The 26,352-nt window shown below is 28.7% G+C and overlaps 1 protein-coding gene across 3 annotated transcripts; it reads left to right on the top strand.

Moving 5' to 3' along the window:
- Nucleotides 1–26,149, top strand: LOC142318897 (pyridoxine/pyridoxamine 5'-phosphate oxidase-like). Of its 3 annotated transcripts, XM_075355541.1 has the most exons (7): nucleotides 7–433; nucleotides 6,001–6,053; nucleotides 8,587–8,743; nucleotides 9,923–10,022; nucleotides 12,220–12,273; nucleotides 19,354–19,553; nucleotides 25,542–26,149. In XM_075355541.1, exons 2-7 carry the CDS (start codon nucleotides 6,014–6,016, stop codon nucleotides 25,705–25,707), a joined length of 717 nt encoding a protein of 238 aa, XP_075211656.1. In that variant the 5' UTR covers nucleotides 7–433; nucleotides 6,001–6,013; the 3' UTR covers nucleotides 25,708–26,149. The 3 variants fall into 3 exon arrangements, with proteins under 3 accessions (XP_075211657.1, XP_075211656.1, XP_075211655.1); XM_075355542.1 differs by lacking the exon at nucleotides 6,001–6,053 and having other exon boundaries at nucleotides 1–433; nucleotides 19,354–19,446; nucleotides 25,542–25,713; XM_075355540.1 differs by lacking the exon at nucleotides 6,001–6,053 and having other exon boundaries at nucleotides 11–433.
- The last annotated feature ends 203 nt before the right edge of the window (nucleotides 26,150–26,352 follow it).

The following is a 26,352-nucleotide window of genomic DNA, read 5'->3' as shown; positions in this document are numbered from 1 at the left end:
CGCTGTCAAAATTGTTTTACGCCGAATTATAATGTTTGTTCCTTAGACAAATGTTGGTAATATTAATATGTAACATGTAAACCCAATAAATGAATACATTTATTCGGGGTGGGGGAGGAATCAATACAGTTCAATTACTACATATCATTTATTTATATCGATAATTTGTTTTTTTTTTCTTTTTTTTTCATATCGATTACGTGAAATCGAATAAATAGCAAATAACATGTACTCGATTCAAATTAATGATAAATCGTTGTGCTATAAATGCACGTAAGTGTATTTAGTATGCTTAATGGTGTTTTACGACCTTCAAGCATCACTTTTACTAAGTGTTACGGTTTGCTTGGGAATTATAAACCACAGTTAAAGAAGTTGCAGCCTATCGTGAACATGTCCGGAGAAAACATTGAATTTCATAAACGTATTGGAGGTTAGATATGATTCCATTTAATTTTGTTTTTACCTCGGTTTTTTCTTTAAATTTTATAATATTAGTACTTTTGTGTAATATAGATTATTAAATAAATTAGTATTGTAGAACTCAATTTAATTATTTATTATAATTTTGATGTTACAATATAATATTTCAATAAACTGAAATAAAATATTATAATTTCTTCCAAGTTATTACCCTGGTTCAAAAATAACTGGTTCAAGTCCTAGTAAAGCCAGTTATTTTTACACGGATTTGAATACTAGATCGTGGATACCGGTGTTCTTTGGTGGTTGGGTTTCAATTAACCACACATCTCAGGAATGGTCGAACTGAGAATGTACAAGACTACACTTCATTTACACTCATACATATCATCCTCATTCATCCTCTGAAGAATTATCTAAACGGTAGTTACCGGAGGCTAAACAGGAAAAAGAAAGAAAAAAGTTATTACCTTAGAAATAGTAATTAATCATTAAATTTTGATCTTTTTTCCATTAAAAGCTAATTTGTGGAAGATATTAGTTTACTGAAGCACTTTAATTAATGTATTTGTGTTTCGAAGGTGGCGTTTAGAGATAACTTTGACCTAAATAAACATTTATTAAAGAATACGTTTAGTTTTATCATATGTACGTTTTTAAATTGTTACAGTAGAAAGAAAGTAATGAGTCATAAAAATATCCTTGCCTTTCAAGGGTAAATTTTGCCAGGTTTTGGTCTAGATTACATTACAAGGTAGATTGCAATGAATTGTGGTAGAAAGTAGGTTGATTCATGTTACCTGTTTTTGTTTATTAAAAGATGTTTATTTGAACAGTGAGGTTTTTTTAAATTGAAACTGTCAACCCTTGTTTCTAATGCATATATTTTTATATATAAATATATATATTTTTTTGAATGAATTATTAATTTACTAGAAATAGAGAAAGGAATACTAGGAATGATAGAAAGGCCTAAAAAGGTAAATACTATGTTAAAAATCAGTATTTTTATAAATAATATTTTTTATGAACATCAGTGTTTTTCCAAATTCTTTAATAAGTGCTATTTAAAATTTTTCATTGATAGTAACATTGTGCTTTAAATTGAAGAAATGATTTCATAAACAATTTAAAATGGTAGTCGAAGAATATTAAGGCTCTTTCTTATAAACCAAAACATTATGTTGAGTTACATGAAAACAGTTCTGTTTTCTAGTTTGATAGAGGTGGATATTTTTATTAAAAACACTTCTTTGAAAAATCATATTGAATAACTTAACTTCCAATTGGATATAAAAATCTAGAAAATTAAGATAATAGACTTCATCGGTAAAGTACCAGTTTGAGAAATAGAAAATAGAGAAGATTGTGAGAAGGAAGAGTGACCAAAGAATTTTAAAAAAAGGAAAATAATACTGTATATAAAATAGAAATAAAAAAATTGTTTAAAAAAACTGTTTTTAATTTTTAATTAAAACACAATAAATATAAAATAAAACTAATAAAATAAAAAAGGGAGAAATTCTCAATCCCTTTCCTTACATTTTGATAGTGTGCTGGAGACTTGTAGAATGATATGCCCACATATGAATATTACCTATAAAATGACTTTGAAACATAATAACAAACAATAAATCAAATGCCTCTGCCAAATCTGCCCCTTTCTTTATAGTTCTTCATTTTTTCAAAATGACAATCGGTTAACATATAAGACAACATTAAAAAGATATCCTCAATCAAGTGATGTAAGGAAGTTCCTTCTGTTAGATAGACATTTTTAATTTTAAAGTGCTACTTATCTAAAATAATTTTAAATGGACGATCAAGGAACCTTTTTACTTAATGTTGTCAGGGCAGGGAATCTACTCAGTATTTATAAATGTAAACAAATACACTTGTGCACAGGTGTAATGAGTACATGAGAACAATTCACATCTCAATTTCAAATCATGTTACAATGTGTCAATTATCAAATCATGTTACGTTCACATTTCTCTTTACTGGTATGCATTTTTACTTAAATTTATTATTTTAAGTTTGCTAAATTATACAGACATATCAGTCCCCATCAGATCTCAGCTGATGAGCTTCTCAGAAACGTGATGCTAAAGAAATGTTCATCAATAAAGTACTAACAGAAAAATTATATTTTTAATTGAGAAGTGCAGTTTTCTGAAATTATTTTGTTACTGATAAAGTTGTATTTTTGTAAATGAACTGTTTTTTTTCATAGAAGAATTTGTTTCTTCCTGAACCTAAGCATATCTATTCTGGTATATTAAAATATGAACAAAATTGAAGTTGATCAAGTAATTGCTCAAAATTGCAACAAAATCTTACAATTTGTTTCCAACATGAATTACTCTTGGAGAAGTTGAAGTACTATGTTCAACAAAGAAAAAAATAATGCTATTTAATTGTTTGATTATAGAAAACATCATTAATCAGAATGATGATAATAAATCTGATTTTTCTTACACTATTATATTTTATGGTGGTGGTAAAAGTTATTTTAAAAAGTTTTTATCCACCATGTAATGTAAGTTATAATCAATATCTCTTTTAAATATTTTAACTTCAATATTCTCTTGAATGGTCAATCTGTTTTTACATCAACCAATGGTAATTGCTGATAAAATTTGTTTATTCTATATTTTTTGTTTCAGTATCTTACCACAAATAGAGAGTTGAAAGCAGGGGTTATTTTATTTATAGGATGGTTCATATTTTTTTTTAAGTGGTCATTTTGTGTAATTACGTTGGCCATTTTTTTTTACTTTTTTGAAGTTTGCAGAACTCTAATATTACCCTTGTTTTTTGAAGATATAAAATTCAAACAGAAACTTCGTTGATCTGCATGAAACATATTGTATTTTATGTCCAATCATGTTTTACCTATATCAAAGGAAACAATACAAAAAACTAATTGAAAATTAAGCTAAAAATGCAAAATTTCAACTTGGAACTAAATATTTTAGGAAAAAAATAGCGATTGACCTAAATTTTTTTTTTTTTGTATAAGTACTTCTTGAAGTCTGAGTTCTGGGAATCATATCATTACTTTCCTATAAGCCTCTTATTATTTGTGTGAAATAGTCTTTATTCAAACTGATAAAACTCCTCAGGAATACATTTTTTCTCAAATTTTCACAAAACCAACTTTCTAATTGTGGTAATATGACTTTAAATTTGGTCACTGAGACTTAGGTAATATAAGAGCAATTTAAAAGTTAAAAATATGATAAAATTGCATGTTCATTGTACCTCTTAAATTTGATTGACTATATCAGATAGTTTAAAATCCAATAATTATTCTTTCAAATTTATTTTATTTAAAAGATAAATGTATTGTGTAGAAACTTATTAAATAGGATAATAGTCCATGTCAAGAAATAAAACATAAACCCTGGATTATCATAACTTGATAAAAAAGGTATTTTTCTCATATGTTTGTAATTATAATTATTGAATTGTAATTCATTTTGCAGTTTTAATTGATAACAAATTATTATCAGAAGTATGCAATGTACTTCAAACATGTGATTCTATTATTTGGTTTTCAATTGAAAATAATCTATACCGGTAAACATCACCAATTCTCTTTTTTAATGGAATGTTGTTTAATAATTTGTCTACCGAATTTATACTATTTAGGTTATGACATATTTTTTAATAACTATCTATACTTTTAAATATTTTGAAATTCCTTTGCATGAAAAATAATACATTATGTTTCTGGTTAAAATTGAGCGTTTATTTTACAGGGATTATCTTGCTTCTGATTTTGGTTTTGGCATTAGTGATTTTGTTATGATAAATTAGTATACGATTAATTATATACTGATAAATCAGTATGATTAATTGTATTATCAGCATATTAATTGATTAAATAATAGGTTTAATCCGATGACTAATGAGTTATTTTATGATGGTTGACTAACAAGTAAATAACATAAACTGAATGCCAATTTTTACCAAATATAAATATCACCTACTACTTTTCTGCATATACATACTTATATGATTGTGTATGACAAATGTAATTTTTAACTAAGTCAGTTGTATGTTATAAAGACAAAATAAAGAATCGATTCAACAATGTAGTGCTAAGAAATTTGGAATTAATTGAATAAATTTATTGTTTCGGGTTAGTTCCATTTTAATATATATCAATGAGTTACCACAAGTTCATTTCAGTATTTTATATTTAATTTTGTTAAAATGAAATGCTATGTTGTTATTATTATTAGTATAATGTTTAAAATTGAAAATTAAAAAAATTTAAAAAACCTTTGACAAAAAATAAAAACAAATTTTAATGAATTAAACAAATTAAATAAATGATAATGCAAAAATAATAATAAGTATTAAATAACGATAAACAATTTTCTTTACAAGACTAGAAAGAAAAAATCTCCATCTGTGTTTACAGAAAAAAATAATAAATAAAAATTGATAATGATAGTAAGAATTATTGATTTAGTCAAACCCAATTGAAGGAATAAATTTAGCTTAATTTTAACTTGAAAATAGTATAAATCACTGAAATCTCTAACTCAGGTTGCCCATAATGAACTAATGCATATCACCAAAGGGATAAGATAAAACTTATCTTAAAAAAGATAGAGGTACCACATATCTTAAACCAATCAAATCCTAATCAGTTTCCTCTCAAGAACAAAATTTAAAGGAGATGACTGTTTAATGTTCTTATGAAAAGTAAGAACATTTAACAATAAGTAATTTCTCGTAAGGATTTTATCAGTAGAATAGTAGTATTTGTATTAGGTAGCAAATATTTTGAGAGTATTTTGATCAGATTTTCATATTAATTTCTTTTTGTATTGTGTTAAATGTTATCATCTAGTTAAGCTATGAAGAGGTTCTTTAAACTGGTCAGTTATTTCCTTGTTTGTTTCAGAGAATGGTCTTTTAGGCTGTTTGCCCATTTTAAGCTTATATATTTTACATATAAACAGTTTATTTATGCTATGTACTAATATGAAAGTGATAGTAAATGTAGTTAAAAAAAATTGGATAAGTATGTGAATGTATAGTTTGAGACTGAAACTTGATGAAGATAGACCATAACTTTATTCCTGTTTTACATTACATAAGTAAAATAAGTGTTTTACATACCTGTTTCAAATTATTTGTAATAATCATATTCTTATTCAGTATTCCAAAATTTCAAATTCCCTATTGGATTACTATTCTTTCTTTTAAAAATAATCTGTTCCCAGTTGTAAAATTTGTAAATGAATAGTCTGATCTAATATTGGTAAAAATTATAACTGTGATGTAGTATAATAAAACATTGGGAGTGTTAAAAATTTTGTTTTCAGTTTATTTAGTTTTAATCTTTTATTTGTTTTTTCTTCATTGAAATAAATGTAGTTTAATCCATTTACAATCAACAAATAATTTTGATATAATAGTAATAGTAATAAAAAGATAAGAATTACTCAGAATTTGTGTTATGTAAAACATTCCAATGAATTTAAGTAAATTTACTCAAAAGGTGTCAGTGCTTTCTTTCTTTAAAAATAAAAAAGGTATTTTTCTATCATTTGTTAGATTCACTACTAAAATGGGACTAAATGATAAAATCAGTCAAGGTGATTTAAGAAGTAAGTCATTTTGTACAATAAGCATGGCATGTGTTCAGCATTTTATTGTGTTGTAAAGTATAAGCATCCTAGCTTGCAATTATTCATTTTATTATTCCAAAATTATGAAGGGATGTCTTTTTATGATTATTAGGTTTTTAGAATATTTAAAATTGTCTTTTTTGTTTTTTTATAATTAGATTGTATGTAACTATTAAAAAATTAAGATACTGTTTCTATTTAAAAATTGATGTTATACAGATATTTTAATTGTATTAATTTAAACTAATTATCAGAATGCTGCTTATCATAAAGTTGAGGATTCTTTCAATTTTTATATTTTGATAAAACTTAAGTTAACTGCCTAAACTTAACTAATAAATGTTTAAAATTTAGTGCAATAATGCTCTTTGGCAACATTTGCTACCGTCATTGTAATCTAGCACCAGCAGAGGTTATTGTTGTTAGGGAAGGGATTTAAGTCTAGAAGAGACTTGTTTAGGATATGATCAAAAAGTATATCAGTTTTAACTGTCAGTGTTTGTAAATAAGTGTTACATGTATCTCCATGTTTGTGTATTTTGTATTGTTTATTTATTTATTATTTTAATTTATGGTATAAGTAGTCTTTTTTTTATAAATATGTAAATTGTTGTTAATGCAACAGCAGTATGGATAAGTTTTTATGAAGTGTGATGAAAATTGACTTACGTGTTTTACAGTGTTATTATGTTATATTATATCTCTAAAACCATATATAATTTTTTTATTGTGGGACAGTTTGCAGTCAGAGTAGTTTGACTGAGTAACAATTATTGAGGCATTACGTTTTTTTAGTTAGTGCCCTGTGTGAGGTAGTTTGTTTTTGTTTTAAGGTGTTTTTTATTTACACTTGTTATATTTTTGAATTTTTTTTTCTTTGTTTACATATGTTGATGTGATATATTTTTTATTAAAGTTGATAGTGATGTTTAATTTTTTATTTCAATTTATTTTGTGTGCAAGTGAATCAGTGGGTTTATTTCCATTTATATGTGTTAGATATTTTGTTGTATCAAGTTCTATAATCATGTGATCTTCTGATCTCTCATATCTTCCAAAAGCTGAAAATATTAGATGTGGTTGGTTGGTTTGAGGTGTGTCTCATAAATAGTTTCTCAAGTGTTTTTAAATTACCTTTTTTGTAGCTTTTCGTGATTGTAAGACAACATTGTAAAATTTATCACCTGTGTTTATATGTCTTGTATATTATTTTATTGTTAACCTTTGAACTATTTTTTCATAACATTAGACTCAATTTATAAAACTTGGATCACACAATAATTTTTAGTTCATAGTAAATGTTGAAAGTGATTTTCTCTACTCTGGATGATAATTTTGGCTATTTCATGACTTTTACAACTCCTTTTTTATGTTAATTTGTTAATGTTAGTAATACTTCCAATTATACTTCTTAGATTATAAGTTTATGATGACTATTCTAAGCACAACATTTTTTAAATACCCTCAAAGAAAAAATGTTGGGTAAGATGGAGGTCATGTCAGCCATTAGTACTTTTGGATAAAACAATTTCAAAAACAAAAAATTTGCTTAACATGATTTTAATTTTGTTAGGAGTATATTGCTGAAAGTAAGTTCTTGTTCATTTTACTGATTCAATAAAGTGTTTAAGGAGTTAATTAAATTTGGACAAAATTATTTCTTACTTTTTAATGTATTTTGATGTTGGTTCCATTTTAAAAAAATAATTATAATAAATCCTGTTGAGATTGCAATGGGAACACCAGTGTTATGTGTTTGTTCTGATTGATTGTTATGGAAAACGTTATTTCATTGCCTTGTGTTTGGATGTTTTGATTGTTTTACAGTCAAAACAATACATAGCAATGTAGATAAAACCAAGTCTGTTTATGTAAAATATATACAAATCAGTATCATCGCAGTCCCATTTTTCATCAATGAAAATTGTAACTACAATACCGTAAACATTTTTTTATGTTCTGAACAAAACCAATTTAGATGATGCAATTTTATAGGCTACTGTGTTGAAACAAAATCTGTTGACTGTCTTATCTGGTTGGATAACAGTCTAAGGAATTTTGTGGATAGCTTTCACATCTTCAAGAACTTCTTTAGTAACAGGATGTTCAGTCAGCTCGAATCTTTTAATTAAGTACTCTCCCATGAAATTAACATATGAACAAATAAATGAATGTGATATTGTTGACTTATTGGAAACTCCAGCATAAGGAAAATTTAAACTGAAACTGATATATAAATGCAAAATAAGTTTCATCAATAAACAGGATTATGTTTGAAAAACAACTGGTAATGTGAAGAAATGAATGCTGAAATGACTCTCCTGCATGACAAGATTACTTCAACTCCTATGAGCAGCTAAACTTGACTACAGTATTGCTTTCTGATAAGTAGAGTTTTTATTTAATTTATGTTTAGATATATCTTTCTAAGGGTTGTGTCCTTTTTGAAACAACTGTTTTAGCTGTATATGGAACACATACGTTAATTATTTTTATTATAATTTTTTTTTAGATATGAGAGCAAAGTATAATGATAATTGTAATGTATTTACTGAAGGTGATTTAGAGAGTAACGAGCCATTTTTACAGTTTAAAAAATGGCTAGATGATGCAATTAAGACACCAGGAATTTTGGAAGCAAATGCTATGTGTCTTGCAACAGCCAACAGGTAATTATATTCAAGTAATGCCAAATGTTTTTAAATAAGAGAAACGTAAGTATAATTGTATTTCTCTGAGAGATGGATTCAAGTTTTCTCCTTGAAAATTATACTTTCCCAGCAAATTTTCCTTTGCCAGTTTAAAAATACTCTCAAACCAAATGAATATTTTTTTCACTTTACCTTTATATATATATTTAAAATGTTATTTAATTTTTACCTTGAGCCTATTATTATTTTTTGTGTAAATTTGTTTTTAATCATAATATATAAATAAAATTTGTTTTTGTGTATTTTTATAATTATTTGTACCAATGTTTATTTAAAACTCGAGAACCTCTGTCTCTATCTCAGTGGTTTTTTTTTTATATGTATTTATTGAAGTTTGAGGTTGGTTTTAGGCACAAATTAAAACATATGACTCCACTGCTGGATATACTGGGTATATGTTATTTGATCATAAGCTTAAGCAAAGAGCATTTCATGTTTTACTTAGTTATTTTATGTTGTAATATTTTGATGTGTCTATAACAAAGTTAAATTTAAAAAAGAGATTTAAATTTAGTTTTGGTGTATACTTCATCAAAAGTAAAATTTTTTATACATCATAGGATTTAGTAGAGCATTTTTATTTTTTATCAATTTTTTGCCGGTAAGCAAAAAAGACCATAATTTCTCATAATAAAGTGAAAAAATAATACAAAATTTGTTTCTTTCTCACAATAATAGTTGGCAAGTTCACAGTTGATTAATGTTATATCTATATATGTATTACCAAAAGTTTTTCTGCGTGGGTATCAGAAATATAATGAAGAAACATGTCTTAAGTCATTTCTCTGTAATGAATATCTGTATATATGTAATATTCACACTATTCTCAACATCAGGGATAACGTACGTGTTGTGGGTTCAGTGGCTTTGCTCCCTGGCTAGACAGTTGGGCAAGCAAAGCGAGCTCCAACCAAATAGTTCTTTGAAAGTTGTTAAAAATTTATGTAATTTATTAATTTTAGAAATTTCATTTTGAATTCTAGTGCTTATTGTGGTTTATTAAAAAAAATATGAAACTAATGTTTAGAAAAAATTTTTTAGTACTTAATATAATTATTTTGTTTATGTCTTTGAATGGAATTTTTCTTATGGTAATGCAGTTTAATATGTGTTATTTTTATTTATTTTCTTTTTTAGAAATGGCACTCCTTCTGCACGTTATGTTTTATTGAAAGGTTATGGTACTAATGGATTTGATTTTTACACAAACTACAACAGCAGAAAAGGGAAAGATATGGTATGGTTAATTCCTTGATTTTTTTTTTTTTGTTAAATTCATAGTCATTTAATTAGAATCAGTTGTTTTGTTCATGTTATTTATTATTTAATTTGCTGATGAAACAGTTATACTATAAAAAGTTTTTTTTATTTAAGTATGCATTACTTACACATGAATTGGTGTATGTTTGTAGCTAAATTATGTAAAGAAAATGGATAAATCTTATATATTAAAAGCATACTGCTTAACACTTGCATTTAACCTGTTTTTTGGTTTGTTGAGCAAATTGTATGATTTGTTGTAGAGGTGTGATTCATATAAAATAATCATCACTATTGTAGGTTAATGCTATTGTTAAAGGTATCTTATCTTGTAACCAAGTGATGATGAGCAAAAATACAATCTTAACCAACATATTAAGCCACTAATAAACTGCGGTATCAGTGGTACTGAAAGTGTTGCGTTAATTTAGAGTAAGATTAGGAAAACTAATGCTACAATGGGATAATAATTTTTGAGGTATTCATGTTTTCACAGAACTGCTAAGAAGAGATTGATTATATATGAAAATATTCCATTCTTATGATAAAGTTGTCATAAAAAAATTATTAATTAAATAAACAAACTCTGTTTTTGCAAAATTGTGTAAATTCGTTTTATCTTAAATGTAATACAAGATAAAACATATTTATACATGAAGCAGAATGTTTGTGTATTTATTTGCAGCAGTATTTTAAACCTGGAATTGTTGGGCTATTGTAAATTCTCTTTCATTACAATATTTATTGTAAATTGATTCGGATAATTTCCATTATTAGATGAATAATAAGACTTACCCTGAGATTTTATTGCATTTTACAACTTAATTTTGTTTAATGTAATATTTTGAGTTGCTGAATAAATCATGTTCTGAAAAAGATAGTTAAATGGTTCTGAAAGTGTTTATAAATAAACAATTTTTAAAGACTTTTTAAACATTTTGTTTCTAAAAATTAGTAAACTGTTCTCTATCATCTGTGATTTAATTGATAATTTTATTGTTATACAATTTTTATTAGTTCATTTAAGATAGTTTGAATTCATTAAAGATAGTTTTTGTTGGAAGTGTCAAATGTATAATTGCTTACAAATAATATGTATGCAGGTAGACTATAAGATTGAATGAAGCAAGACGCCTCTATTTCAATTTTTTCTCATTACCGTTGGTAGATTTTAGAGCGAGGTTGGACTGTATTTTTATAGGTGATGAATAAAGAAATGAAGACAACGTCTTGTTGCTTATTGAATAATGATTTAATGAATTGTATACAAGTGTTATCATTAAGTGTCGTCTTGACACTATGGTCGAATGTGAAGGTTATACTCACTGTGTTCTTCAATTTTAATGGCATAGTGCATCATGAATTCTTGCCACGAGGTGAGACGATCAACAAGGAATATTACCTACAAGTTCAACTTCATTTGCATGAAGCAATCCAAAAAAAACACTGATTTGTGGCGAAACAATTCATGGCTTTTGCACCACAACAATGCGCCTGCTCACACTTCATTGTTTGTTAGTCAATTTTTAGCCAAAAACAACACTGTAATGAATGATACTCCAGCCTCCATATTTGCCAGACATTGCCCTGTGTAACTTTTTTCTATTCCCAAAAATAAAGAGAACATTAAACGGCCTTCGGTGTACAAGCCTAGATGAGATTAAATGCAATTAGTTGGAAGAGCTAAACACTATTCCAAAGCTCGAGTTCCAGAAGTGTTTTGGGGATTGGCAAACGCACTGGTGTAAGTGTATAATATCTAATGGGGACTATTTTGAAGGGGATAATAAAATTCTTTCTAAAAAATAAAAATTGTTGTTACTTTTTGAACACAACTCGTATATATAAATATGTAATTTATTTATATATACATGTATATTTATATATACGGCTGGCCTTAAAAATATTTTGATATTTTATGCATTCATATATGTATATATATGATTATAATATATAATATATATAAATGCATAAAATATTTCAGATTAAAAAATTATAATAATTTATTATTAGCCAAATTTTTTTCTATATTTCAGCATTACAATAAATAGTATATGATTTTATAACATAAAAAAAATTATGTGAATTACATAATTTTTTTTTATTAAAAATTAAATCAAATCATTCTTTTATATTACTTATTTGAGTGTAAATATGTGATTTGTATGATTTAGGAGGAGAATCCTCAAGCAGCTTTGACATTTTATTGGGAGCCATTAAAAAGATCAGTGAGTATCAACTTACAGAGTGTTTATCAAGCTATTTCTGATTAATTTAAATATTAAATTCTGATTTTTTAGTTGTAAGAACATTTATATTAGTCTTACATTATTTTATTACATTGTAAATTTATCATACTCATTTATTTTCCTAGAATAACTTTCATTATTACATCAAGGCTGGTTAAAGTGGCAGCTATGTCAGATACATTAAAAATTACATAGTGTCCTGAGAGTTATTGGCCAAACTTAAGAATTTGATTTCGGGTATTAATAAACGGAAAAGTTCATGTGTTCAAATCCCGTATTTCACTTTATTTTGCTTTGCCATTTTGTATTTTTTTATTAAAAATGTGTACATAAAGAATAGATTGAGATATCTTAATGAAATTTATTGTACATGTACCCAACAAAATAAAACTACAAAAATAAATGTGTTTGGTAGTATTATCTTTAAAAAAGTGATGGCCATTACATTTTTTTTTTAATCATTAATAGCTCTATAAATATTAGTTTTATCAAATTATGTTAATTAGATAAAATATTAAGCCTTTTATTGTGAAAAAAAAGAAATTTAATTTGTTCAAATCTGTAATAAACAGTCGAATTGGAACTGAAATTATTAAAGTGAATTACAAAAATGATGCTTAAAAAAGCTCAAAATTTTCACTGTGGTTTGGGAAAAACCTTTCAGCAGCAGCAACTAAACAAATATTTAGAATAAATAAATTACTGGTTAATTTTGAAAAAGAGGGAGTTGACTGGAAAGAGAAGTGCCTAATAAAAGAGGTGTATTATAACCAGAGAATAAAAGTGAGGGTAAGAGATGAAATGACAGGAAGAATATGGGTTGGAAGGGAAATGAGGGGGGAATGCTGCATGTTACAACACTGTTTAGTATACTCGTATATCTGGAAGAAATAATTAAATGCTGTCTGAATGGGAAAAGAGGAATAAAAATTGGGGGAAGAAGAATAGAATATACGTTTTAATGATAACACAGTGGTATTGGCAAAAAGCCCAAGTAAATTAAATGAAATGCTTGATGACTTAAATGAGACTTCTTAAATGAAGAGGAGAGAATTGAGATTAAGATATAAGAAATTAAATTTTAGAGCAGGTGAAGAAATTTCAGTACTTTATAATTGATAACCTGATATGATCAATTGATATGATTGATGACCTGACCGGCACAGTAGAAATTAAAACAAGAATATCAAGAGTAAGCAGATATTTAATAAGAAGGAAAGACTGTTATGTGGAAAGTTAAACTTATTGTTAAGAAAGAGCTTAATGAAATATTTTATTTGGAATGTAGTGCTTTATGGAGCTGAAACATGGAGAGTGAGGAAGGCAGACAAAAATGAGACAAAAACAATGAGGAATATCATTGATCTTAAATTTTGTTTACATTTGTACACAATTGTTATTTAAATATGGACCAATCTTGGAAATAACAATCATTTAGTTATTTATGTTACTGTTATTGGTGTGCTTGCAGGATTTAAGGCTTACCAGTCTTTTCACATTGGCCTTAATATTTTGTGCACCTCCCTATTATCCATTCAACTTGTGTTTAACTTATAGTTTTTAAATAAGACAATCAGCATTGTTACTAGTTGCATTGTTTCAGTTATGCTACATTTATTGAACTTTCAAATAGAAATCGAGATTGAAATCTATAGGCAACTGATGGTTGTGTAGATTTTAATTTGGTCAATGAAAGAATTGGATGAAAATGGGTTGAAGTGTTGTGGAAAGGTAGAATAATTGAACATGATAAAGATCATTCTACGTAATGGCAGGAAGAAGCAGTGGTTAGAATTCACGTGCTAATGACAGAAGAAAATTAAAATGTTATCAATTCATACCCGGAATTAGTTTTTTTGGAACAGTTCTTAATGGAAGTTGCTCACTAAAATATAGGCCAGTAGGTATATGTACATGGAGTACTGAGAATGTTGGGCAGTGTTAATTGGACTGTCAGCAAAGGAATATGATAATATCAAAAAACATTTTTTATACTCATACTTAAGGATTGCTATGATAGTTGTCTCAATGTCGGCAGTGATAATTTCTGAGATGTAAGCAAAAATTTGTAACTTCCTTAAAAACCTTTTAATTGTATTTTTTTCAAACTAAACATTTTTATGTGATTTTAATATTACACACTGTTTAACCTTATTACAAACTATAAAAAAATACAGGGTGTCCATAGAATCTTTTCATGAGTACAAAAATTTATTACAAAAAAATTATTATAGTTATAACTGTGCAGTTTGTGGCAAAAGAAAGAAAAAATTATCAAATTTTTTGTACAATTTCAATAAACTTCAACATGTGCACCTTTTGTCGCTCATAGAATTTCCAACCAATAATAAATTTCACGCCATTTGTCGATTAACATTTCTTTGGTAACACTAGCAACAGCTTCAGTTATTCTCTGTCTCAGTGTGCTCACATCAGGTATGGGTGTTGAATAGCTTCTGTCCTTAACATAACTCCAGAGGAAAAAGTCTAAGGGAGCTATGTCTGGTGATTGTGGTGGCCAGGGAGTGGGATCATCACGCCCAATCCATCTGCCATATTATGATTCATTCAGAAAATTTCAAACTAGTAATCCTCAATGTGGTGGTGTGCCATCCTGCTGGAAAACCACTCTAGGTTGCAAATCAATTAGTTGAGGTATAGTCAAGTGTTGCAGAATATCTAGGTAAATGTTAGCTGTTATTGATTGCTCAGTGAGAAAGAAGAGACCAATGATTCTGTTGTGCATCAAATCGTACACACATTCACTTTAGGAGAATCTCTGATATTTTCCATGATAAATTACAGATTTTCTGCACCTCATATTCATACGTTATACCTGTTTACTTTCCCTGAGGTATGTAAAGTAGCCTCATCTGAAAAACACGTGTTGCAGGTACTCATTGTCGTTACCAATCCGTTGCGAAATCTCAGTCACAACGGCAGCACGATGAGGGCCATCATCTGGCTGTAGATGTTGCAATATCTGAACTTTATACGCATGCAACCAATTGTTTCTTGTGTAAAATTTTGTGCACTGTTGACCAGGCAATCTGTAATTCACAAGATGTATGACAAGTAGATTTGGAAGGGCTATGTAGAAATGCTTGCTGCACAACCTCAACCTTCTATTCACTAACAGATGGACACCCTGTTCGCAGAAAATCGACTACAATTCCACTCTGCTTAAACTTTTGCATACCACGCAACGATGTTACTCTTGTTATCAAGTGCTGGTCGTCTGTATTCCCTTCTAAAATTTTTCTGCACAGTAATCGGTGATTTTGACTTGTGATACCACAAACACACATTGCACTTTCTCCTAGATCAATGCCATTTTATAAATAGATTCTCCGTTCCACTCACTTAAACTGCACTTCCGTTACCTACCATTCTTCCACTACACTTCCTTAAATTTTGCATACCACGCAACGATACTCTTGCTATCAGCTGTTGCTCATCTTTAATTTTGCTGCACAGAAATTGGTGATTTCGACTCATGACGCCTGGGTGAATTCTCTTGGATTGACATTAAGATGATTCACTACCAGTAATTCTGAAAATTTAATAGTAAAATTTTGTGTAATAAAAAAAAAGAAATATTTTTGTTTGTAAAATAATTGTCCCTTTTTAAAAGTAATTACATGACTTTATAGATTTTATTAATTATTTATTATGCAGGATTTAATCTCTCTTTCCTAGATACAGTTCAACTCTCAGTGATAGGTATATATCTTTGTACCATTTTCTAATGAAACTTAATCAAAGTAAAGGACAACGTAAATAAATCTTGTACAAGTTTTATAAAAAAATTTAAAATTATTCATTCAATATTTATGTGAGAAGAAACAAAAAGACCAGTTTATTAAACATAATTGGAAAGACAAACATTAACTGCTTAGTACTATCAAAATCAAAAGAATAAAAGGAAAAATGCATAATTGTAATTGTATAGGTATCCTTTAAATACACATTTTGAAGTACACAGTTTTGGAATTTGATGATCGATTTAAGAAAACAAATTCCTATGAAACTTGTTTAAAATTGGCGATCAAACTTCATAAACTTTTCTTAAACACATATGGTAAGGATTTTTCTTTGAAATCTTATGGTTGAATAGTAAATATCAACAGTTAACAATTTATCTGGACTCAAATTCTGGAGTTTTAGAATGAGAAATATTTTCCTTAACTGATAAGAAAAATCTTTTTTTTGACGAGAATGTTTATATTTATCAGAACTCTATATACAAATTAGCTTGCTGCTGAACTGTGTGTGTAGAAATCTACTTGAAAATAAATTCATACATTAAATCACCATTTTCCAGCTATATAATATTTATCTCACAAATACAACTTGTGGACCTAGGATATTTAGAGTATTTGATAGGATCAAGGATCCATTCTTGTCGCACTATTTTTTATTTTTTTTTTAGGATATAAAAGCAGCAGCAGCAGTATGTGATTTTTGGCAGGTTTAGGAAAAATTTAATATTTAGACGCTGTTAGGAACACAGTAGACACATGTCTAGGAATGTGTGTGTTAAGTGAATCAGGATAGACTTAGAGGAGATTGGAAGAAGGTATGTAAAGGAGGAGATAATGGACTTGAGTTAAATAAACATATTACTGATAAAAATCATTAAACTGGGGAAACTTAACATTTTGAAGATTTAAAAAACATAATATTAATTAAATAGTTGAAATTGATGAATGCTTGTTAGATGTTAGCTTAAGTCCAGCCATCAATTGATTAGTAGATAACACTGATAGAGGAAGAGACAATGAACTATCATAATTTCAGATTCCAATTCCGTGCCTCTTAAATATTCCTGAATGCAATGTGTGAAGCATTTGAATGGTTAGAAAAGCTTTTTAGGATTATTTTAATTTAGTCTTACAATAAAGAATGACTTTCTGATACAGAATGTTTAACTTAAAAAAGGCCTCATCACTCAGTAGGTTATAGTGAATGCATATTTTTGTTAAAATGGATATATTGGTGTGAGATGGGTAAAATAATGTGGAAGATGTTTGTACATCTGGAGCTGGAATGGGTAGGACCTGTGTACTGCCTGCACATTTAGTATTGCAAGTCTTTGTTAAGAATTAGCTTTTGCACAAGATTGTGTAATTGTGTGTTATTGTTTGTTAAAATTTGGTTAACTGTTGAAGAATATGTATTCGTGATAGAAAGTTATTTAGAGATGAAATCTCATGTGTGTGTCGGCAAGAGTTAAGGGAGATGTTTGAAAAGTAAACACCAGTGAAAAGTGTTATTCAGAGGTTAGTTGAAAGATTTTGTGAAATAGTTTCAGTATTAGACCAGAAATGTGCCTGACACTGGTCAGTTTTAATGATGCAGGTTGTAGAGGACATTAAAGTGATAGTTACAAGATCTTCTCATAAATTTTTATAGAAACTAACTGGGAAAAAACTAGGTTCAGTCCACACTGCAGTGAGGAGAATGCTGAAATGTTATCTTTATCAAATTCAGATTTTCTATGAGCTAACTAATGATGATTATGCCAAAATGGTTCTGACTACCAAGAACTTCTCTTGGTCAGTAGTACAAGAACTTCATTACAGGCAACATTGGCATTGTAGATCAAGTGTTTTCACAAATGATGCGTGGTTTCATGTTTGTGGGTATGTTATTAGTCAGAACTGCTGGACTGGAGGTACTGAGAAAACCCGCACATTTTCTTTAAATTTCCTATACACCCACAAAAAATAGGCGTACAGTTTTAAGGCAACAAATAATAGGACCCTAGGTGTTTGAAAAAAACTGTGGATGTTACCGTCGTCTACCAAGAAATTGCCTTACTGCAAGAGGTGTGACTTGGTTGAAAGAGGACAACACTTGCCATACAGCTTACTCTACTATGGAAATGCTACAGGTCTTTCTTCGGTGGAAGGATCATTTCAAAAAGATTGTGGCCACCAAGATCCCCTGATCTGACTAGTCCAGACTTTTTTCTTTGGGGTTATGTAAAATAATTATTTACAGGAGCAGTTCACACACCCTGCAGGAATTGAAGACAAGCATTACCAATTCCATCCAGGAAATAGACAGGGTACACCTAACAAGAGTACCCAGGAACATGCTCAAATGTGTTTATAAGTGTAAAGAAGTGGATGGACATAATTTTCAACACCTGTAAATTATCACGTGCTTGCCAATAAACTATTACTTGTAGACTAATCCAAATGATGGGACCTCTTTTAAGTTGAACACCCTATATTTCATTATTTGTATGTCATTTTAATAAAAGTATAAGGTTTAATGTCCATAAAATCTGTAATAACTTGTCTCGGAAATAGTTTTTCATATCTCAGAATTTTCTCTAGCTATAGTTACTATATAAGGAAGGGTTTTAAAAGTCTCGTGCCACAATATTCCTCTACTACTCTGCTTGTTTATCAGGTGATTATGTAGGAGAGTCCATTTGTTTTCACTATATAATTACAGTTTTACTTGAAAATAAGCGGATTAATAAATTTTGGAAATTTTTAAGCCTATGCGAATTCTTTATTCCTTATTTATTCATTAGTTTATTCCACTACTTACACGTCTTCATGATCATCTGCTTCTGCTTATTGGTTTTTAACCTCTCAGAACCCACCTGAGGGAGATTTACATGTGAGCTCTAAACCTTTAAAATATAAAGAGTTAATTAATATCAGAATGAATGTTTTTTTTTTTTTTTTATTATCTGTCTGTCAGTCTATCTTTCTATTCATTCTTATATTCATCACAAAATTTTGTTAAGATTACTATCAACCTGTTACCATGGACTGTAAAATTTTTAGAAAAATTTGAAATCCTTTTCTTTGATGAATGTTGCCTAACCTAGATGAAATGAAATGTATAATAGTGTATTGTATGTAATATTATGTTAGTATCAACTGGATTATACATAACTGTAAACTTTAACTTATTTCTCATTATTCAATAAGCTTCCAGTGGTGTACTTTTTTCTATAATTCTGTACTGGAGGAAGAATATGTAGAATCCAGACATGCTTTTTTTGCAGTAAATTTATTTCTATTTCTAATTTAGGTCCGGATTGAAGGAAGAGTAGAGAAGATTAATGAAAAAGAATCTGAAGAATATTTTCATAGTCGTCCAAGGGATAGTCAAATTAGTGCATCTGTAAGTAAACAAAGTAAAGTCGTTGATAGTAGAGAAACTATGGTGAAAGAGATTCAAAATGTGTTAGAAAAAATTGGTACTGGAGATGTTCCCAAACCACAACATTGGTAATTGAGATTCTTATATTCAGTAATTATTTATTGTTTTTATGTAATCACCTTAGAAATCTTATGTAATCACCTTAATCTAAGGGTTATTTAGACATTGATTACCTATTAGTGTTTGTAGCTTTATAAGTTCTCATTCTCATTGTAGATCTTGTAATAGATTGATTTGGATTAAAGCTTTAGAATAGCTGTTTCTTGACCTAGAAATATAAAACAATAGTTTGATTTCAAAAAGCATTGTAGTCATAGTCAGTAGAATTTCCCTTGAATTAGTGTAGAAAAGAGTTAAATTTACAGGCTTAACAATTTACATTCAACTGTATGTTCTCTCACCAATTGGTTTGTTAACTAATTACTTATAAAGTAACTTTAAGCACTGTGTCAAATTTTTTGGGTATAAATGTTGATAATTTTGGTTTTGTTCATAAAGTTTGACATTTGTAAATTGACGGGCATGATTCCTTCTGGTTTGTTAGATTGCTTTTATTCTGACTTAAGAGGAATGGAATGTGTCCTTTGTTAGAAAGTTATGTGACATTTTTGTTGAATGAACTCTAAACCAACTAAAATAAACAGCTCTTTGTAGAACATAGACATGATCTATTCCATAAATCGGAAAAAGGTAGAGTAATATTAGTAGCACAAGTGTTATTAATACATTCATAAATTGCTTTTGTTTATTTGTACTTCCCATCTGATTCCTCCTGGTATCAGATTTTATGTATTATCCAGTAAGGAACCCTCAAAATTCATAAAAATGGGCCATAAAATGTGACATACTCTTTGGTAAGCTTTATTGCTCAATTAATAATGGAGATAAATGGGTAAATTTGCACCTAAAACTGTCCTAAAAGTTGAATAATACACTTCTAAAAAATCACACTTTGCTCAGTAGTTCATGGATTTTAATTGTATATGCATTGACATTCTGTTTTTTGCAAATAGATCATTTAATTATTCACTTTTTTACCAGATCTTATTTAATATTAGGATGGAAACCCTCAGTCAAAATTTCAAAAAAATACTATTTCTTTAGAAAAGCTATTTTGAATTTAATTTGTTTTTCGATAAAACAATAAAATGATAAAACAAAACAGTAAAACGATTAAAAAAGTTTCATTTTTTTCGTAAAGAACTTCCTGAGTAATTATAGGAATATTTTGTCGAGAGGGGTAGACTGTCAGTAAAGATTTTAAGTTAAGAAGTTGAAGATTTGCTAATTCTTCCTGTTTAATTAAAACTCTATAATGCTTATGCATAACCTCATAAAAATAGTGAAGTGGACACAAATTGAAATAAACAGAATTAAAATAAAACAAAAGCTTTATTCAACTTTTTTTATACATTTTAATAAAGCAAAAGCATTGTTTTAAAGCTTTTAAATTGAAAGCTGTATAATTTTTTAACTTTTAAATTAAAACTTTTTGATTTAATTATCTGTATAATGCAGAGTAAACAAGAAAATAAAATACCCTTTAGCAGTTATGTGTACATATAAACTTTTAATTAAATATTTAATGTATGGTTAGTGTTTACTATACAAAATAATGTGAATCAGCTATATAAGAAAGTAAATTAAGAAGAGTTAACCTGATTACGGCCAGGAGGCTTATTTCTTCCAAAACTGCAAATCACCTGTCACACCTCAGCTTCGGTAATCTCCAAAAACACCACATTGAGCCAAAAAGAGAAGCATGGTAGGTGTGTTAATACACAAATATGTATTAGGTAGGTACATGATAGGCACTTTACACACAAGTGATGTGGAATCTCAGCTACAACGTTGTCATCAGGCGAACAAAATGTCTGTCATCAGGCAGAATGTCTTAGTTACTGCACCACGCCAGGTTGAGAGAGAAGACAGAAGAATGTACTTGTGCTTTTATCTCAAAACTTGATATACTATACCCCAGTGATCTTTATTTCCTTGTTCTTAGACAAAAGAACAGCAGGAATCCCTCTTAGCAGTATTCACCCTTGTAACCAATCAAGCGATGATCATTGGAGCAATCATCAACCTCTGACCAATGACAAACAGTGCCTGGAATATTCCTAGGTACTGAAATATCAATATTGTTGCCACCAAACATTCTCCTTCCATCTACCATCCCTGCATAAGTAGGCAACTCATCTGGAACATTAGACATCTCTAAGTCATGCTGAACAATTAAACTTTCCACCAGCTCTCCACCATCATCAGTTATACCACTACGCCACCAGAGTGATTTACTATTAACATCTGCACCTGTCAAGATAGGAGAAGCACGAGCAAACCAGACAGTTCTCTCCTACTGTTGTAAATGTCATTCAACCTGTCTCTGAACTGAATATATAAACTTACAACATAAAGCTGCAAATCACCAGCTTCACAACCACATGATGAAAATCAGAGAGCTGCCGTAAGAAGACTAAAACTATTCAATTGTTTCTTACACAAAATAGCAGACATATTACCAGAACCACAAAGAAACTTCTGCCAACCACTAAAGCCTGGTAGATCACCAAACACTAGATAAGGATGCTGCAAAAGAACAACATCAAGATTTCTGCGGACATCAATCTAACCCAACTCAACTTGAGCTGTATAAGCATCCTAACCGTTTAATGACCAAAACTAACCGTTCACCGAATTAAAGAACATTTCGACAGTCCCCAATTAAGTTGTACAATCCTTACTGTCCACAGAGTATGTATGATCTTTGTGCAATCTTTTTCAGATAACACAAATTGGTGCCTCAACTTTTTTCAGACAGTCCTCACACTTGTGTCCTTCCTCACCACAGTGTACACATACCGAGGGAAACTGGAAAAACTGTCCTATGCTCATAACAACTGCACTTAAAACGTTGCTGTACATTGATATATTTCTTCACCCTACAAAAGGTGAAATCAACAAATAATCTGTCCTCAAAAACAAATGTTTGTATAAAACCAGATCCAATCTCGAGAACTGCACGGTAGCACTCTGCCTCATGTCTACCTGTCTTGAACAGGAAATGACAATCTGCCCACACCTCATCTAAATCTATATTTTACTCTGACCAGAGCCATACACTTCATCAGAGAGAGGATCATCCATACCATAAACTATTACTCGTGGTCGCTTCTTCCTTTTCTGATCAACCGCCTTCTCGGCCTTCAGATTCAGAAATTACATGCACAGTCTCCTTGTCTTCAACAATGACAACCAGCCTCTTCTTTGTTTCTTTAATATTGCGATTTTCTGACTGGACCTCTTCTTACGACCAGCAGTTGTTGGCACTCCTTTGCCATCTGACCTGCAGAACAAATATGCTTTTCAGGATCCTTGTTGAGGCGGGTACATGTCAAAGTTAACTCCAAAGAACCAAGCTGAAATGAGACAAGCAATGAGTCTTATCTAATATAGATGTTGCAAAAACCTTAGCTGATACAAGATGCAATACCGATGGTGGTACACACTCGACTACCAGATCAAGTAAAACAGGTTCAAAGCAACACCAAATCTCTCTCATAGGAGACCAGAGATTAGCATGGAGTCACTATCGCATAAGTCTTATAAATAAATCCCTTCCAGATTGAGTAAAAGGTGTTTTTGATACAGAAGTAAAAGTTTAAATTTTATAAATCCAAAATCAATAAACTCAAACTGTTCAAAGCAAAAGAGATAAATTTTCTTTATAGAATCTTCTATATTTAGAACAAAGATGATTCTTTGATAGTAAAGTTTTTACATGACTGTGAATTTAGACATGATGTGCAGTTTTTTTTTTGAAGACCATGCTTTCTGTTTTTCCTTAAAGTCTTTCTTAACACTTAGCTTCAAAGTCTTGCATACTTATGAGATATTTTTAAAAGAATAAACATTGAACTTGCAGGCTTCAGAACAGTTCAGTTAACATTATTCATAGTATCAGACAAAATGGAGTTTTAATGAATGGAGAACTTGGACTTTTAGAGATCAGATTTTGGAAGTAGCATGCCTAAAGTTTTAAATTCCTATACAACTTACTCTTTCAAAATGAGCTGTACCCTTTTTAGAAATGAGGGTGAATAGAATAATTCACTTTTAAAGACTAAACTTATCTTTCAATAAAATCTTTTGAAAAGTGTTAAAGAAAACAATTAGTTTGCTGACTGTCAAAGTAGATTGTTTCAAAACAATCAAATCGTGTATTAAAAAAAGAAAAATTTTTTAATGATAAGTTTAAGAGCTAATATTAAAGATAAATGTCTTCTTGCATTCTTGGTAAGCAACAGCAATCAATATTTTTTTATCTTATTATTTAATGTGAAAAGTCACCTAGGTTTATCTTGCCTTTTTCAAATACAGAACTAATAGAGTTACCTTTCTGTTCTTACACATTTATAAAAAAATAAATTTCATATTAAGTTGCTAAAATCTTTATTTTTAGATTCTCATTGCATCTTCTTTTTAGCTTGGAGTCTGAAAGCTATGTGAATTAAAACAACCTGAAGAATTTCACTAAATGTGTGTGCACTTGTGTATGCACAGTTTATGTTAAAAAAATGAAAAGACTTTCAAATAATAATAATGCCTAGTGGTACTTTTTTAAAGTTGCTTATAATTTATATTATAAATGGACATATGTCATTACAATTTTTGTCCTAGTTTTCAAAATAAATAAATAAAATGTTTCCTTACACTTATTCATATTCAGAGGTTTTTTTAAACTAGTTTTCAGTCTATGCATTTTGTGCTGTTATTTTTTAGTACAAATATATAATCTAAAATATTTTTTTAAGTGAGTAGTAGTAGTACTATTTATAGAAAATGGCTTCAAGTGTTTTCTGGTAAAAAAAATCTGATGTGGACACCACATGAGTTCTTTGTACGCTTATTAAATTACATATACACATTTTTTTAAAATGAAAAGTACATTAAATTTTATGTCATTAATAACTTCTGATATTTTTTCATGTTTTTTATTTGATTATTGTTATTGAATTATTTATTGTAATTTTTTTTTTACAGTCAGAGGTTAATAATAATTATTAATAAATCTATATATTTAAATTTAAAAAAAAGGAGATGAAGTCAGATTTGAACCAGATTTGAGCCTTCCTCTTGTAAGATCCAAATATTTCATTAATTAAGATTTTTTTTGTTAATAACTCTGAAACCAGTGAAAATAAGTACCGCTTATGATATATCATTGAAAAGCTCTCAATGAGGGCTTATTACTGCAGTTAAGAAAAAGTGCGTAATCCAAATGTTTTGGATTTTGGGCTTTTTTGGATGCTTTTGGTCCAGTTGATTACAATCAAAAGGGGAGACTGCACAACTACATGTTACAACAGTCCTTAATCCAAAATTACAACATCCTACGGGTGATCGTTTTTGAGCTATGCGAGATACATACGTACAGACATCACACTAAAATTAGTCAGAATGGATTCAGGGATAATTTCATTGAAATCTGAAAACTGAAATTTTTCATGATCACAATACTTCCTTTTACTTCATACAAGGAAGTAAAAAGATTAAAGACCACTGGGAGTCACATTTGGTTATGCGATTATAAAGCTATTTCTTGGTTTTTTCAGGAATGTAGTAGGAATAAGGGTATTTTAAATTGCATTTTTTATTTTGCAAGTTTCTGATTTTTTTTTTTTCAACTAAAAGAAAAGAAAAAATAATATATTTTTTTCTTAAATTAGCTTTCATAAGTTTCTGTACTTTTATCTACCCATTTTTTCTCTTGTTATTTTCCTTATTATACCCGTAAGTATTTGTAAAGTATGATTTTTCCTTTTTTCTTTCCCAAAAGCTGTTACATTTATTTAAATTATGTGATAAATTTTTCCAACATCAAATTCGTTTTTTATCCTTGTCAGTCATGTGTCTTTTCCTGTACTAAAATAAAACTTTTGTTTTTATTATTTAAGTGTTTTTTACAACCATTTTTTCATCAAACCTATATAATTTTTTATACAAAACAAAATACATTATGAAATTTTTCTAACTAATGATTATATATTTTGCAGGGGTGGCTATCGATTAGTGCCTGATAGCATTGAATTCTGGCAAGGACAGAGCAATCGACTTCATGATAGAATCAAATTCAGAAAATTAAAAGGAGATGACGTTATTGATAATTCTGTTACACATATGGGTCAAAATGGGTGGGTTTATGAAAGACTATACCCATAATATTATATGTAATTTTATAAAATGAGCAACAAAGTCATGTTTAAATGTCTTCCTTTGTCAAATTTAAATTGTACATTCTAGGTTTTATCTAAGTAAATATATATTGTAATGTATATTATTGTGATATTTTATCAGATTGCTTGTATTTATTATATGTATGTAATTTTATGTGCATGCATGATTTAAAAATAATCATATTTTATGTTCTAACACTGAAACTGATAATTAAATAAAAAATCTACTTTCAGACAAATGTGTAGATAGGTTATATTAATGTACAGATAGGTTGTATCTCTATTATGATACATGTTTCCTTCTGTTGGTGTGTTGCTTTATGATAATTAATTTAATTGATGTTTAATATTGTATAGTTACTTTACATATTAGGCTTAATTATACAGAAGTTGTTCTAATAACAAATAAATATATATTTTATCCATTACATCATCTCACCTGTCTATGATAATATTTACTCCTTTCTCACTTTATATGTATACATATTTTTTTTGTTGATATTTTACACTGTTGCATGTTTCTAAGTTTTTGCCAAACTATTATGTTGTAATCTATATATTATTGTTTCTGGCCAAACCTTACATTACTATTATGGTTACATGTTTTTGGTTTGTATGGTCACTGAAATGA

This window comes from Lycorma delicatula, chromosome 2 (assembly GCF_047948215.1).
Source record: "Lycorma delicatula isolate Av1 chromosome 2, ASM4794821v1, whole genome shotgun sequence".
Taxonomy (NCBI): Eukaryota; Metazoa; Arthropoda; class Insecta; order Hemiptera; family Fulgoridae; genus Lycorma; species Lycorma delicatula.
Note: the sequence above shows the minus strand (reverse complement) of the source record. Positions and strands in the feature narration are given on the sequence as shown.

Coding starts and splice junctions, on each gene's coding strand:
- LOC142318897 (XM_075355540.1), top strand. CDS start 268: ATGCACGTAAGTGTATTTAGTATGCTTAATGGTGTTTTACGACCTTCA. Junction 434..8,586: donor ATTTCATAAACGTATTGGAG/GTTAGATATGAT, acceptor ATTTTTTTTTAG/ATATGAGAGCAAAGTATAAT. Junction 19,554..25,541: donor GTTCCCAAACCACAACATTG/GTAATTGAGATT, acceptor TATATTTTGCAG/GGGTGGCTATCGATTAGTGC.